The 17,802-nt window shown below is 34.1% G+C and overlaps 1 protein-coding gene across 1 annotated transcript; it reads left to right on the forward strand.

The window, feature by feature from the left end:
• Positions 1–379: 379 nt before the first annotated feature.
• On the forward strand, positions 380–16,711 carry LOC131613206 (uncharacterized). Its single transcript, XM_058884893.1, has 4 exons — positions 380–522; positions 15,501–15,966; positions 16,034–16,246; positions 16,481–16,711. Exons 1-4 carry the CDS (start codon positions 380–382, stop codon positions 16,709–16,711), a joined length of 1,053 nt encoding a protein of 350 aa, XP_058740876.1.
• Positions 16,712–17,802: the final 1,091 nt, after the last annotated feature.

The raw sequence follows: 17,802 nt of genomic DNA on the forward strand, positions 1-17,802 counted from the left end.
ATCTTATTGTCATGCTATTGCTTGCATATGGTTTAACCAAAAGGAACCAGAAGAATATTTGTCATCATGTTATAGGTAATCTACTTCATTTTCATCATACTTATACCATAAGTAATTTACTATAATTTTATGTTGTCTTACATTACTTGTTATTGTGATTAGGAGATCTACTGTGATGGCTACTTATAGATGTATCATCTTGCCGAAAAATGGCCCAGAACTATAGGCGAATGACAAAAATGAACCAATCCAACCTCCGGTCATGAGGAGAGCTATTGGCCGCCCAAAAGAGAACCGTAACAAAACAAATGATGAGCCAAGAAGCACACACACTTTACCAAGAAAACTTCAAACGGTTAAATGTCAAATTTGTGGAAAGATGGGACACAACAAGCGCACATGCAAAGGAAAAAGGGAGGCTGAGAGAGTAATACCGAAAGGTGGTAATAAAAAAGTGAAGACAAAGGGTGGTCGGCAGACTGTTATAGAAGGAGGATCACAAGCTCCAAAACCAACTCAAGAGTAGAAGCTTGATACCTATGTTTTGTTGATGTATTTTGATATTGTATTGGTTCTGGTGTATTTTGGTACTGCTACTGCAATATTAGTTTAGGTATTTTGTTTGTATTTTGGTATTGCTACGGGTATTTTGATGTATTTTAGTTGATGAATTTAGGTACTGCTACTGCAATATTAATGTAGAACATAATTTTGCTAGATATCAATTGTTATACAATTCTGCACTGGTCATTACAAATAACGTTACGCATTACAATTGTTATACAATTCTGGTTATTCTGAGCAATTGTGTAACCATGACATTATTCTGAAAAAATTCGGGTTCTGTTATTCAATTGTTTCAAATTCTGGTTATTCTGAGCAATTGTATATAAATGAGTAGCAATTGTATAGAAATTACACATTACTCATTACTCATTACTCAATAAAGGTCATAACAATTGTATAGAAATTACTCATTACAAACAATTGCTTCATTATAAACAACCATATAAATTACTCAGTACAATTACTCATTACAAACAACCATAGAAGTTAATCCTTACAATAAAGGTCACAACACTAGAAATTACTCATTACAATTGCACTAGAAATTACTCATTCACTAATTCAGAGAAATTACACAACCATAGAAATTAATCATTACAAACAATTGCTTCATTTGAAAATATGTGTTGCAACTAAGGCACACACAAGAAATATTACAAACACAATTGACAAACCAAGAAAATAACCCATAAACTTTATCTTCATCTTTAACAAGTCTTCATTTTTTTTTGTGTCTCTAATTAAATCCATAGCCTCATCATTTTTGTTCTTCAAATATCTAATCACATCTTTTGATCGGTTGTTCATGTCTTCATCAACTCATTCAAAATAGTTGCATCCTTTTTTTCCTATCACCTTAAAATTACCACAACCATGAAATCTTCTTCCAGGATTCTCATAAGTCCAAGATGTCATCAATGGTGACTCAAGTCCACACCACATCTACTCCCTCTTTTCCTTAAACCAGACTGATTTGTTGAGGCAAATGAAAAACTTCTTTCAGTCATAGGTTGGAGAAGAAGATAAAAGAAGAAGAAAAATGAGCGAAGGAAAAAGTTAGGGTTGGAGAAGAAATATTAGCCACACACGGATTTGAAGAGCTACTGTAGAGGAGCTTGGAGAAGAAAATGGTGGTTTCCTGGAGAAAAGAGGTGATGTGCAATTGTTAGGGTTAATAACATTCAAGATCTTATATAATATTTTTATTTAATGGTATTTGATTTATAAATATTAAATTAAGTTTAAAAAAATTATTAAGTTATATAGGAAATTATTAACTTAAATATTAATTAAATTTAAATAACTTGGCATCTGACACATAGTCAAAATGTATGTCATGTCATCAAAAATTTCACTCAGATTTGAACATGGACTTAAATCCTCAAAAAATCAAAGTTGAGGGACCAAATTTCCGGATTCTAAAATAGAGGGACCAAAAAGTTAACAAATGAGTAATAGGGGACTAAAAGTGCAATTAAGCCAAAAGAGTTTACACAAAGTGAAACTTTTTACCTTACCAACCAGTTTTATAAGGTTGAGTTAAACTATAATAATTTAAAAAGAAAAGAACAAAAAGCAAAACCCTTAAACAATGGAAATAATTCCACAGATGAAAAAAATAAATAGTACATGATACTTGCAACAATACATGAAATTAGATAGCCAAACAATTGAATTCGAGTAGTAAACAAGCTCTTGCCAAGAAACAAAGGTTTGAAAAACACCGAGTTCGATTTCTGATGAGAACAATACTCATGCTCTGTATGGTAAAACTAGCTGATAGCTGATAACTTGTAGTTGGTAGCTAGTAGCTGATAGCTGGTAGTTGTTAGCTGATAGCTGATAAGATAATTTGAGTGTTTGGTAAATTAGCTGTTATACAAGCTGATAAATACAAAATGACATAAAAGGATATTTTTAAATTAATTTATATAAAAAAATTATTGATTATCTCATTATATTATTATATTATAGAATTAAATTAATTTATAAAAAATAATATATATATATATATATATATATATATATATATATATATATATATATATATATATATATATATATATATATTAGCAAACACACAAAAAAAAAATTAATATATATTAAAGTTAAAAATAACATCAAAATATATAAACTTAATGAGATATATAAAATAACATCATTACGATTTTGAATTCAATTATATTAATCTAAAACAAAAATAAAAATAATTTTATCATTTATTTTATGGTAAAACTCCAATATTATTACGAATCTTCGTCGTCTTAATAATCTCTTAATGTTTTGCAAATTTAAAAATTAGCAATACTATCTCTTAATTTTAATGTTATTAAAAAAATATTAAATATTGTATTTTTTTTGTTAATCGACATGAATATATATATATATATATATATATATATATATATATATATATATATATATATATATATATATATATATATATATATATATATATGGGAGCATATTAAGTGAGAGCACTTTAAATGAGAGATGAGAGAAATAAATATCAACCATTGGATCCATCAAGAGAGAGAATGTTATAGCCGCTTTAATTAATGTATATAAGGATTAGTATAGGGATGGCAATTTGGCCCATCCCCAGTGGGTACCCACAAAAAATCCCATAAAAATGGGTATGGGTATGGGAACGGGTAATTATCCATTAAAATATGCGGGTATGGGTGCGGGCACGGGTACCTTACTACCCAACCCGCCCCATACCCACACTACATATTTTTATAATGTCATTTATATTATTATATAAAAATGCATGATTCAAATTTTTTTTAAAAATATATCGTTATTAAATCATTACACATTTTAATAAAAGTGTTTATTTGTTTCTTAACTCAACAATAACATACATAATTTTTTTAATATTGTTAAAAAGACTTAAATTATATGATATTTTGTAATTAAACGATTTAATTTTACTATAAATGCGGGTAAACGGGTACGAGTATGGGCATTGAGGTACTCACAGGGTATGGGTACGGGTATGAATATTGATACCCACGCGGATTTGAGCTCGGGTACGAGGATTTTTTTAAACTGCGGGTATGAGGACGGGTACTATAGTACCCTGTCCAAACTCTGCCTATTGCCATCCCTAGATTAGTAGGATATCCCATATTACTAAGATATTCCAATATAGGATGAGGATTGTTTGTGATAACTTTTAGACATACATTTATAACTTACCCTCAATCAAATTGGATTGAACATTTCAAATGTTCAAGTAAAAAATTATAGTGAATAAATTAAATGTGATTATAGTTTTACAGGTAAAAAAATATAAAATGAAATTTGAAAATTATTCAGAGAATATGTTAGGAAGTAAATCTAATTTTACTTGATCCCCTTTGATCCATGAACAAATCGGTTTCATGTCAACTTCCACTGGGTAGTGAAGCCCTATACATCTATGATCTTGAGTGCTATTGTTGATCTTCTAGGAATCCACGGCAGTAGGGTTGTTCAACAAAATCCAATAATTGAATCAAACCGTCGAACTGAATCGAACTGAAGTTAAAATTATTGAATTGTTTGAATTGTTATGTTTGCATAGTGAATCAAATCATTATGCATAAATACTTCTAGAATCGAACCGTAACTAAAATCAAACTGAACAAAAATTGAAAAGAAAGCTAAGGCAAAATTTAAAAATAGTTTAACGGTTTGATTCTTTTGATAAACGGTTCGATTCTTTTGATAAACGGTTCGGTTTTGGAAAAAATTACCTTCAAACTGTTCGGTACGATTTAGAATTTCAAAACGGTATACTAAACCAATAATTTTGGTTCAGTTCAATTCTTAGTAAATTGAAACGGTTTAATTTAATTCGAATAAATTATTACTTTAATTTAGTTCGGTTCGATTTAATTTTTCTCACGAATTGTACCATCTAACAATCCTACACAGCAGCATCAACCTAGTTATGATGCAGTATGATATAGAAAAACTAAAGAAAATAATCCTCTCATATTTTTCAAAAACAAATGAAATTAGGTTGTAATTATTTAATATAATTTTTTGAGTTGGGTAGAAAAAAATTCAACTATAAATAATTAAAGGATAATATGAAAGGTTATTGCAAATTGCTATGTCACTCCCTCTTAGGGATGACAATTTGGCCCATCCCCAGTGGGTACCCACAAAAAACCCCACATCGGGTAGGGTAAACACCCATAAAAATGGGTATGGGCACGGGCACGGGTAATTACCCATTAAAATATGCGGGTATGGGTGCGGGCACGGGTACTTTACTACCCACCCCGCCCCATACCCACACTACATATTTCTATAATGTCATTTATATTATTATATAAAAAATGCATGATTCTATTTTTTTTTAAAAATATATCGCTATTAAATTATTACACATTTTAATAAAAGTTTTTTTTTCATAACTCAACAATAACATACATAATTTTTTTAATATTGTTAAAAAGACTTAAATTATATGTTATTTTGTAATTAAATGATTTAATTTTACAATAAATGCGGGTAAACGGGTACGAGTATGGGCATTGAGGTACCCACAGGATAGGGGTACGGGCATGAATATTGATACCCACGCGGGTTTGGGCTCGGGTATGGGGATCTTTTTAAACTGCGGGTATGGGGACGGGTACTATAGTACCCTGCCCAAACCCTGCCCTTTGCCATCCCTACCCTCTATTGTTGTCTCTTCCTCCACCAAATATGAAGGCTATTAATTAAAGAATATGACTTTTATGATGTATTGACAGATACATATATCTACATAAAATACATCTTTAAGCTGAAATATCGGTTACCTATAGAGTATCCTGAATAATAAAAACATGGTATAGTGTTTATTATATTTTCAGAATTAAAAGTAGTACGAAATTTTATGAATTGAATTCCAATTTTACATTGTTCTATATTTTGTGATTTAGAAAAATTAAAAATATAAATAAAGTTGTGTAAAGTTAATCGTGCCATTATATTCGTACTTCCCAAATGATAGAAATTTCCTTATATTTCTCCTCTATATTTTTAAATTTTAGATGCTTTTTAATCCATCAATCTTTGGGGTTTAATTATATATTTGAATCATTTATTGTACTGGATTTAAGATTTAGTCTCTATTTAAATTAAAACCCTTAGTCTTTTTCTCCCATTTTCTCTCTTGCACTCGAATAAGTCTCTTGGTCCTGGCGGTTTCAACCCAACGTTCTATCAGAAGTTCTAACATCTTTGTGGAGATGATATATTTAAAGCGGCAACTAACTGGCTAGATAAAAGTTTTTTTTCCATCATCTCTCAATGAAACTAATATTTGTCTGATCCCGAAGTGTGCTAAACCTCAAACTAAGAAAGAGCTTAGGCCTATATCTTTGTGTAATGTAGCCTACATGTTGGTCTCAAAACTTCTAGCGAATAGAATGAAAATTTGCTTGCCTAAGTGTGTTTCGGAGGAACAATCAGCTTTTGTGGAGAGTCGTTTTATTCTGGATAATGCAATGATGGCTATTGAGATTATCCATACTCTCAAAAGGACTAGTGGAAATAAAGCTCATATGGCTCGGAAGATTGATATTAGTAAGGCATATGATAGGGTGGACTGAGGCTTTCTGAGATGTATGCTTAGTAAGTTGAGTTTTGCTGATAAATGGATCCACTGGATGATGATGTGTGTGACTTCTTTGAATTATTATGTCTTAGTCAATATAGATAGAGTTGGTCCTATTAAACCAGGCAGAGGATTGAGATAAGGGGACCCACTGTCCCCATACCTCTTTATCCTTATTGCGAAGGGTCTCTCAGCTCTTATCAAGGGAGTAGTGTCTCAAGGGGACATTCATGGCGTCCAGATATGTAGGGGGCACCTAGTGTGTCCCACCTACTTTTTGTTGACAATTTTTTCTTATTTTGCAGGGCTACCGTTGAGGAGGTGTCTCACCTTATAGAGTTACTTACGATCTATGCTAATGTTGTTAGAACAAGATTGAGAATCTATGTTCAGAATCTAGTTTTGATGATAACGAACATATATTTTGTGAAGTAAAATTTTTATTACTAATGGTTTCATTTAGTGTGCAGATGTTATGTAATAAATCTTATACAAGATTCATCAGAAAAAGAGTACAACAAATACATCCAGAAGATTAACAAAGCAAAATACCATTATCACATGTTTTGATAAGCAACAGGTCAAACAAGAAAGGATCACAGATCAGAAGCAAGAGAATCAACAATTAGAGATAAGACTACTCAGAAGAATAAGCAATATCAAAGTCTACATATAATAGTCTCAATCAGAAAGATCAACCGCAAGAAGCTTTGCAAACATCAGAAGATCACACAAGTATAGAAATCAGAAGTTCTGAAGTAACAAGTTCTGAAGGCTACGATACAATGACATATAACATACAAACATCAGCAGAAGTCACGCCAATGAAGAACCTGCAGCTCAGCATACAAATTAAATTAAATACAAAGAGCTTAGAATCTAAGGGAGAGCCGTTAGAAACATTGTCACATGCAAGACAGTTGCAACAATTTAAAAGGAACAACTCCCAAGGTGAAAAGGAGAAGCAATCCACATGCAGTGCATTGGAAAGACAAGCTTAACCAAAAGAAGCACGCCATCAACTATAATTATCATGCTATGGATAAGGTTCTACCAAGAATAACGCATGTCACAAAAGGCTCAATCTAGACGAAGCATTCAAGACAACATTTAAACAAGTCTCAAACGCCTAGATCCAAACGGTAATATACCAAGCTCTATAAATAGAACAAGCTTTAAAATGTGAAGGTATGCATTTTGGTGCGTGTCTGGGTATGCGTCTGAAGTATGCATCCAGAATGAGCATCAAAGCATGTATTTAGGATACATCTACTGAGAGCAAAAAAATGAGAGATCCAAAGAGAAAAACAGTAGAAGGAGCTGAGCATGATAAGCTGATAAGTATTCTCAAGAAACCATGCATCAGAAGTTCCACAAGAGGCAACACATACTTAGTATGTGATAATCCATTATGGTGTGATACATTAACTATATGCCTAATGTAAGCAAGAAAAAATAACTATTGTTAAGCAGTATTCTCCACTGGAGTTATCAGAAGTTCACTGATACTTGATCAATGCTTATATTATTCACATTAAGTGACTTGAGAAACTGAATACTCTGAGTGGTTGATCGAAGAAGTTTTTCATGTTTGCTTATGATCATTAAATGTGTTATAAGTTGTAACAAGGTTTATGATCAGTAGTCAAGAAGAAGATGAAGATCTACTCACAAGAAGCAATCAAGATGAGAGTTGATGCTCCATATATGCTTAAGTAGAAGATGGTCTTACAAGAAGGAATTAATTTCAAGAGCTGAAGCCATAATCTCCTTACTCAGATAAGAGAAGACCATACCACAAGAAGCAATCAACATAGAGATGCTGCTCTAAATCTGCTTGGGAGAAAGAAGAAGTGCAGATCAAATTAGAAGCAATCAACAATTGAGTTGTTGCTCTAAACCTGCTTAAGAAGATTTGAAGATGAAGATCATGAAAATAAGCCTTCAACATAAGAGTCGAGTCTCTTAATCTGCTTATGAGAAGAAGGAGATGATCTCAATCAGAAGATAAAAGAATAAGACTACAAGTTGTGGCATAACTTGTAAAACATTGTAAAACATATAGAGTTGTTGCTCGAAATGTGTAAAATCTTAGAAACTTCTGATAGATTGTTTAGGCTCCAGAAGTGACTTCTAGTCAGTGAGTCATAAACACATGTGCTTAAAATAGGAGATAATCAGATTGAATAAGAAGCAATCTTGTAATCTCTAAATAGAATGGTGAACGTTATATCCTGCTGGGATCCCTGAACGGTTCATCATCTAAGTTTAGTCACAGTAGTTTGCTGTGCGGGATTAGTCACAACAGGATGGTTGTGCGGGAAGTTAAGGGATGTTATATCTCGCGAAGATCACTGAACAGTCCTTTGCAATTAGTCACGAGCAGTTGGCCTGTGAAGGGTTCCTGAGTCAATGGACGTTATATCTCGCAGAGATCACTAAACGGGTCATTGTCCAGATGGTTAGTCACCGCAGTTGGCTGTGCAGGTTGTTAGTCACGACAGAGGACTGTGTAGGTGTAATCATGATTTGGTTATAGTGGATTAAGACCTCTGTTGAGAGGAAAATCACCTGAAACAGGATAAAAATGAATGTGTCTTTTACTTTCTGCTCATGTTATTTTAACTTAGAACTTCCAATTCTTAATCTGCAGAACGGTACTGAGCAAGTCAGAAGTTCTGATATTCTTATGAAGTTAAAATGAACATTCTATTGGTTATGTATTCATCATGCTTCCGCAACATCAAAGGATAATCCAATAGATGAGTAAACAAAAGAAAGAAAAGACGTTAATGAAAAAAAAGGGAAAGTTTAATTTATAAAGAACACAATTCAATCCCCCCCCCCCCTTTCTTGTGTTTTTCTCCACCTTCAAATGTGTCAGGGCAAGAGATAAATCTGACTAAGTATGAGGTTTTTTTCAACCGCAATCTTAGTATACCGACCCAAGAGGATATTTCTAAAATCATGGGAGTTCAGCATGTGTTAGGAACGAGTACATATTTGGGGCTGCCTTCGATGATTGGTAGACGTTAAAAGGAGACGTTTGCTTTTATTAAAGATCGTATCTAGAATAAGATTAATTCTTGGAGGGGTAGATCGCTATCTAAAGCTGGTAAGGAGGTGATGATAAAATTAGTCATGGAATCTATACCATCTTATATCACAAGTGTGTATATAATACTAGACGCGTTGGTGAATGATATTAAGAAGATGTTGAATTCTTTCTGATGGAGGGGAGGAAGTAATAATAAAGGAATTCGATGGATGGCTTGGGATAAATTATCATGTTCTAAGAAGGATGGTGGTTTGGGCTTTAGGGACCTCTGGGCTTTCAACTTATCTATGATAGTAAAACAAGGGTAGAAGTTGTTGACAAATCCCCATGCTTTGGTCTCCAAGTTCTTCAAGGCAAGGTATTTTCCTAATTCCTCATTTTTTCAAGCTAAGCTTGGAAATAACTAGAGTATGGTTTGGAGAAGCCTTTGGAAAGCTAAAGATGTTTTATTACTTGGGTGTAGGTGGAGAATTGGTGATGGTAGTAACATTAAGGTTATGAATGAACCTTGGCTTCAAGGGAGCAAATAAAGGTGTTTAGGCGGACTGTATACTCAAGGTATGTATCATATTTATGTTAATAATCTCGTGCTACCCAATTCCAAATAGTGGGATGCGCAAGTTATTAACTCCTTATTTGACCATATAGTGACATGTGAGATTTTGAATGTTCCTTTGATGTAAGAAGTGGTTTAAGATGGGCTGGTTAAGAAGGAGGAGAGGAATGCAGAGTATAATGTTTGATTGGGGTATAGATTATGGAGGTACTCTCAGATGCATCAAGTGAATAAAAGGATAGAAGGTAATTGGGATAGCTTGTGGAATATTACGGCGCCTCCTAGATCCAAACACCTCTTATGGAGAATTTGTAGAGGTTGCCTACCGACTCGCACTAAACTCAGACAACATTATGTTCAATGTTCGGCGAGATGTCATATTTGTGATGGGGAGGATGAAGAGGATTGGCATGTTTTTTTCGGTTGTATTACTACTAATCATTGTTGGCGGGCAACAACTTTGTCTTCTATTATTGAGCCCTGTTTACTTACCTTTAGTGATGTCAAATCTCCTATCCTTGATATATGTAGTAAAGAGGATAGGAGAATTGCTGGTACATTTGCCATGATGATTGAGGTACTTTGGAAAAATCGCAATAATATTGTTTAGAATAATAATAGGGGGTGTTTCGAGGATTGGTTTGCAAGCCTATTTCAATTGGCATGACTGGTTCGCTGCCCTTGAGGTTCAGGAGAGTAACAATGTCGCCCAGAATCCCCTAACCTGGAAAGAACCGGAGGATGGTTAGGTGAAGTGTAATATCGATGCGGGCTTCAAAAATTATCAGAGATCTACGAATAAGGGTTGGTGTTTCCGGGATAATATTGGAAGATTCATTTCCGCATGTGTTGCTTGGGATTGCGGCACTATTTCCACTGTAGATGCGGAAGCCATAGCTTTGAAAGAAGCAATACAAAATGCTATTATTATGAACATAGATCGTGTGATCTTCGAAATTAACTCTCAAGTGATGGTTCAAGCTATTCAATCTAGTGCTACAGGTTGTTCGGCGTTAAGTATTATTTTTAATTATATTAAGTAGTTATTAGACTCTTTTCCTAACTTTGAGGTTAAGTTTGTTAAATGCCAAGCGAAAATGTTAGCGAAGGCGGCCAATTCATGGCCTAAGCATAGTATCTTAAATATTATCCCTCCTTGTATCTAATTCCATTTTTTTAATGATATGCGTTAAATTGGTTTCTATCCAAAAAAATTGTATAGTTTATTAATTCAATTTTACAAAAGGCTTGAATATAATTATGAGCAACGATTATAAACACAATGCTTAATTTTTTTTAATAATAAAAAAATAATTTAAACAATCATTATCAAAAACAAAAATATTCTCTTTCACAAGGTTCCACTCCCATTTCAGCGGAAGGTACGAGTCACCAGTAGTAATGACTCGACGGCAACTTCCAGTTCCGGCCCTCCTATCCTTGAAGTATGTCATCGATGCGGAGAAAAGGGGGCTACCTCAGGGAATAGTTGTCTTCCCTCGGGGCTACTATTTCCAACCTACATTAGGGGTCCCACTTCAACTCCCACTCCAGAGCTCTTGAAAGCTCCCATGTGGGTGACACCGGTCTCAAGGTTTCCTAAACCACTTACGATATAACTACTCTTTCGATCAAAGGTGCACTACAAGACCATCGGTACTAAAAAGATAAAATGGGGGCGGGGGGGGGGGGGGGGGGGGGTTCGTTGATATTGAGTCGACTATAAACTACTGCTTAAATGTTTTGCAATCTTAGAAAAATATTTTATGAAACAATGATGATAAAAATCTATATGTTCAAAGAAACTTCTCACTCCTTTCACATTAGTAGGAGATATTAATTTTTCATTCACTTATATTCTTGCTTGATCAACCTCAATACCTTTCAAAGAAACTTCATGTCACCATGAAGTGACATTTTTCCCAGTTTAAAACAAGATTTGTTTGGATGCATCTCTTAATAATGACATTGAGGTTATCAAAGCAATTATCAAAAGTATTACCGAAAACAAAACAAAAATCATCCATAAATAATTCAATTGAACTTTCAATCATATTAGCAAAAGTAGGAAGCATTCACCTTTGGAAAGTGCCAGAGTGTTGGATAAACCAAAAGGCATCCCCTGATATGCAAAAACTATGAATGGACATGTGAAAGAAGTCGTTTCATAATCAGTGGGGTATACAACAATTGGATTGTACCCAAATTAGGGATCTAGATTCTCTAACTTCCACGCGGGAAAGTTAGACTAACTTTCACTTGTTTTTCACCGTTTGATAAATCAGATTGTTAAGATACTTCCACGTTGCCAATTTTTTAACAAAGAAAATAGAAACATAAAATGGAAGAGATGACACAGGCATACCCAGCAATTCTATGACCTTCGTCAACATGCCTTCTTCCACCGTCATCACCTTGCCTCCTCCGGCCGCCGCTGCCTTTCTACCATATCCATCACTTCCTTTCTATCGTCCAATGCTGCTACGTTTCAAGCTAAATCCCTCATCTATAACTTGATTTATTGTAAAATTTCAACTTTTAAAATTATTATTGCAAGAAATCTATTTCTCATGTTCCATCTATATTCTTCTAATTTTCTCTAAATGTTCTACAATTCTCTTCATACCTTTGAGAGACACAGCAAACAAAGGCCACACCATCACTATAAAATGTTTAGTATTTTCTCAAACTGCAGCCTAACCTAGGGAACGTGCGCACCAACTCATACTTTATACATTTTCATTATTGCAATGAGACTTATCGCCATAAAAAATTATGGTCATGATTGGAATAAAAGAACAACCAAGAGAAAAAAACATGGGCTAGTAAACCTGGAAGAAGTAACAGAGAGAGATTATCATAAACAAATTTTTTACAAGAATTTTGAAGCTTCAAACAATACAAAAGAAACTTGGTTTCATTCAAGGAGTTCCGGCGACGGCAAGAAAACCATGGAAGAGGGACGATGGTTGATGGTAGAGATAACAACGATAATCTGTTGATTCACAATTGACAATAGGCGGCGAGGAGACAACAATTCAAGATGAATGTAGAAATAATTTGTAATGTTTTTTTTCCAGAAATTTGTAATGGGTTGTTTACATTTTCTTTGTTGAAAAAATTGGCAACGTGGAGGCATCGTAGCAATTCAAAATATCAAACGGTGGAAAACTAGTGAAAGTCATTCTAACTTTCCCGCGCGGAAGTTAGAGAATCCGGATCCCCAAATTAGCCGTCCAGAAAACAATAATATACTAGTGATGCTAGCGACTAACATGGAGCTTCGTAAACATTTCCATGAACTTTTTGAACTACTCCACTTCCATCTCTTTCTTGGGTTCTTCTTCATAATTTGGTAAGGATGCTTAACATAGTATGGTAGTTCTTGATTTGGTTCATTTAGGATTTTTTTTCTTTGTTGAACTCAAGGGTGAGTTTCTATGCCAAGTTAATCCTCCCTCATAGGTTCTTCACTCACTTTGTCACTTTTTCTCCTTCTAATTCTTTCTCTTTCTCAATCTCTCCCTTGACTACTTCATCACTTTTTTCCACTCATTTCTCATTTTTATTTTTCTCCTCATTTTCACTCACTTGTTATACCTCCCCATTGTTGTTAGTAATTTAAGGTACAACCTTGTTTCTTAACTCTATAGACATATAACTATCACATATTTGTGATTCTAATTGTCTTGATAATTGACCAATTTGCATTTCTAAATTTTTTATTGATGCTTCATGATTGGTCATAGTCTCGATGTTGCTTTGAGTCTTCTTAATAAACTGAGCCAAAGTTTCTTATAATGGAGAAGGCTTCTTGGGTTGTTGTATTTGAAATATTTGAAGAGCTTGGGAAAACATTTGGATGAGATTAAAAAATTTATTATTTCTCCACTTGAAGTTAGGATGTTCCTTCCAACCTGAATTATAAGTGTTAGAATAAGGGTTACCTTTTACACAGTTGTCTGCAGTTTTTTCTTCTTTTATGACTCTTTCGGGGACGCATTTGCCATTAGTAACCCCTAACCACAAAATCACACCCCAATGCTTTAACTTGACTCACATTTGCAAGAACAATAGTGGCCCCACTTAAATGATTAGTAAGAACTTCCACTTGAGCAAACAAAGTCGTGTGAGCATCCAATAATATCACAGCTTTTTTTATTTTCTTTAGTCTTCACACCTCTTTCACTTTGAGAATGGTATTAATTGTGACACATTTTCTCGATTAACTCTTTTACTTTGTTTTAATCCTTTGTTCTAATTGTATCGCCAACTGAGGAATCCCGAAGCTTTCATGCTTGAGCTTTTAGAGATCTTGTGAAATTTTACATCTGCTCCATGTCATCCATAAATTGATTCTAAACCGCTTGTTGAAAAATTTGAAATTTCGGACCTTCTTTTAACAAACCGAGCATTGGAGAAAAATCTCATTACGACCTTGTCTTCTACGATTGACTGTTAAATTTTTTACAAAAGATCTGAGAAAAGGATATGCAAAAAATGAATAATGATGGGTGAACCCCTTTTATAGGGATTTGAAATCTAGCCTTTTGGGTAATCATAAACCTATCACTAGATAGGTCAACAGTTGCAGAAGATTTTCCATGTCTATGACACGTGTTAGGGATTAAGTTCGATTTAGATTACCAATTGATATTCATCATTAATCACATTTAATGATACACAGATGTTCACCTCACCTAACATTCAAGGATTCACCTCAACAGGCATTCAGGATTCACCTCGATTGACACCTAGAAGTTTATCGCTAAACTATACTTGAGGGACTCGTCCTAAACTACATTTGAGGGACTGACTCTCACTATGCTTGAGGGACTCAACCAAGTATGAAGATAAGAAGTAATTAAACTAAATCACTTCGTCCTATGCAAGCCCTCTAGTTTGATTGTAAAGAGTCTATAGAAAGCAATGTGGGGCTTTTAGTCGTCCATTCATTGCATCACTTGCCTAATAGTTATAACACCTGCCTATTGGTCACAAAACTCGCTCCTAGTTAGGTTTGGGTTAAAACCACATGCTGTCCACTCACGAAGATTTATTGCAGAAGTAACCTTTATCATAGATTTAAAAGATTTATTCATCATTACAATACATTATAAATGTTGAAATTAAATCAAGAAAGAAGTAGAAGTAGGGAGAAGATTTTGGATATAAAAATGATATTAACTAGAAGAATTTAGAAACTACATATATTATCCATTAGCACTAAGCTTATAAATTAAGAAAGGAAAAGTAGTGGCCAGCTTGTATCACCGCCTAATATTAAATGCTTACATTTTAAGTAGCTTAGCCATTGAGTTTTGTGAATTCAAAGCCTATATAAAGGCATGCAAGCTATGGATTGTAAATCATCAAATTAGAAAAATTAAATGCTAGTGAGAAATTACTTCCTCTTTCTCTATCTCTATTTTGTGTGTTTATTTTTTGGTTCAATATATGTCCCATTGATATCAATGTGGTATCAGAGCATATTAGGTCCTGCTAGTTTGAGTCTCAAAAATATTTTTGAGTGTGTGAGGAACAAAAGAGTTCACATTCTGTCAAAAACTATTGTGAGTATCTTTTGAGAGATATGGAAAATTATAATTTTGTCTGATCCGATCCAAAATTAACCGCAGAGTTATATTTTAGTTACTGGGAACTGTTGATGACAACACATTTAAAATCTCACAATGTCGGAGCTTTGTGGATCCCAGTTTACAACAAGGAACTGATGAAGTTGCTCGTAGAAGGGACCAGTTGACACTTTCCCAAATTCATCAAGGAACTGATTACTCAATATTTGGAAAAATAGAAAATGCCAAAACTGCTAAAGAAGCGTGGGACATATTGAAGCTGTCACATAAAGGAGTAGAGGAAGCTCAAAAGTCCAAATTACAATCGCTGCATAGAAAATATGAAAGGTACGAAATGTCAAATTCAAAAACAGTAGAACAATATTTTTCTCGTGTTATTAATCTCGTCAACAAGATGCGAGTAAAAGGAGAAGATATTCCATATAGCAAATTGGTAGAAAAAATTCAACGTATGATGCCGATGAAGTTTGACCAGGTGGTGACTATAATAATTGAGTCCCACAATACAGATACTCTGTATGTAGCAGAATTACAGGGAAGCATTGAAAGTCATGTCAACAGAATATTAGAAAAGACCAAAAAAGTGGTAAAAGAAGAAGCTCTAAAGAGTTAGGTAAATTTCAACAACACTTTTGGGTCAAGTTATATTGTAGAAGAAAGAGGTCAAAATACTTTCAATAGAGGAAGAGGAAATTATAGAGGCAGAGGCCGAAGAAATTATGGAGGAAGAGGACGTGGCAACTTTAACCAATGGAGAGACAATAATTTCAATCCATCCAATCAAGGAAGAGGTGGAAATAATTTTGGATACAACAATCGTGGTCGGGGAAACAATTTCGGATTCAACAATCGTGGTCGAGGAAGAGGTAACTACAACTAAGAAAGGATGAATTATAGTTGTTATCACTGTGGAAAGTTTGGACACAAAGAAGCTGATTGTAGGTACAAACATCAGGAAAACGTGGAAGAAAGTTCATACTAAAATACAGGTGAGTACTTTGAAAATCCACAAAATTTATTTTTGGCCAGTAATACATTTTCTGAGGAAGAGGATATTTGGTATCTAGTTACTGGCTGTAGTAATCATATGTGGGAAAAAGGAATTATTTTCTTCTCTAAACGAAATGGTAAAATCTACCGTGAAGTTTGGAAACAATTCATATATTCCAATTTTGGGGAAAGGCCGAATTTCTACCAGGTTGAAAGATGGAACTCAAAACTTTATTGGTGATGTTTTCTATGCTCCTGGTCTTCATCACAATCTCCTGAGTATAGGACAACTGTCGGAGAAAAGTTACAACATGCAGATTCACAATGGTTTTGCACGTTGATCAATAGAAATGACAGATTCATCACAAAGGTAAGAATGACACCAAACTGCTAATTTCCTTTGAAAATTCAACATGCAAAATTTCCTTGCTTGAGTTCTATCATTCCAAATGATGATTGGTTATGGCACATGAGATTTGGTCAATTTCATTTTTTTGGCTTGAATTACTTGTCGAGAAAAGAATATGTTTCTAGATTTCTTGTTGTGAATATTCCAAATAGAGTATGTGAGACTTTTCAGATGAAAGAAGCATAGAGATTCATTTCCAAATGGAATGTCTTGGCGAGCGAAGAAGCTTCTAGAGATCATTCATTCAGACTTGTGTTCAGTGGAAATACCAACACCAGGTGGCTGTAAGTACTTCAATACTTTTATTGATAATTTTAGTAGAAAGACTTGGGTGTATTTCTTGAAACAAAAATCAGAAGCAAGTGATGCCTTCAAGACATTCAAGGAATTTGTATAAAAATAAAGTGGTTGTAGAATCAAAGCATTGAGAACAGACAGAGGCCAAGAATACCTCATTGGTATAAGTTTCTTTGAACAACATGGAATTGAGCATCAATTAATAACAAGATACACACCTCAACAGAATGGAGTTGCTGAAAGAAAGAATAGAACGATCATAGATACGGTGGGATGCATGTTGAAGGCCAAACAGATGCCTAAGTAATTTTGGACAGAAGGTGTTGCTACTGCAGTTTATATTTTAAACAGGTGTCCTACAAAGAGTGTTCGAGAAAAGACTCCCAAAGGAGCTTGGAGTGGAAGAAGACCTTCAATCCGACACCATAGAGTTTTTGGATGTATTGCATATGCTCATGTACCAGATCAATTGAGAAAGAAGTTAGATGACAAAGGAGAAAGATGTATCTTTGCTTGTTATAGTTCAAACTCAAAGGCCTATAAGCTTTACAATCCAGAGACAACGAAGGTGATTATTAGTCGAGATGTGACTTCAAATGATTACGAAGAGGTGAATGAATATAATATAACACCTGATGAGCCAGAGACATCTAGCAGATAACAAACACCACCTGATGAGCCAGAAACATCCAACAGACAACAAAGGCAACATAGATTACCAGCAAG

Source organism: Vicia villosa, linkage group LG6 (assembly GCF_029867415.1).
Source record: "Vicia villosa cultivar HV-30 ecotype Madison, WI linkage group LG6, Vvil1.0, whole genome shotgun sequence".
NCBI lineage: Eukaryota > Viridiplantae > Streptophyta > Magnoliopsida > Fabales > Fabaceae > Vicia > Vicia villosa.

Excerpts from the sequence above, each read along its gene's own strand:
- LOC131613206 (XM_058884893.1), top strand. The coding sequence starts at position 380 with ATGGGACACAACAAGCGCACATGCAAAGGAAAAAGGGAGGCTGAGAGA. Across the intron at positions 523-15,500 it reads GCTCCAAAACCAACTCAAGA|TTTACAACAAGGAACTGATG; the intron begins GTAGAAGCTTGA and ends TGTGGATCCCAG. Across the intron at positions 16,247-16,480 it reads CAATCGTGGTCGAGGAAGAG|GAATTATTTTCTTCTCTAAA; the intron begins GTAACTACAACT and ends TGTGGGAAAAAG.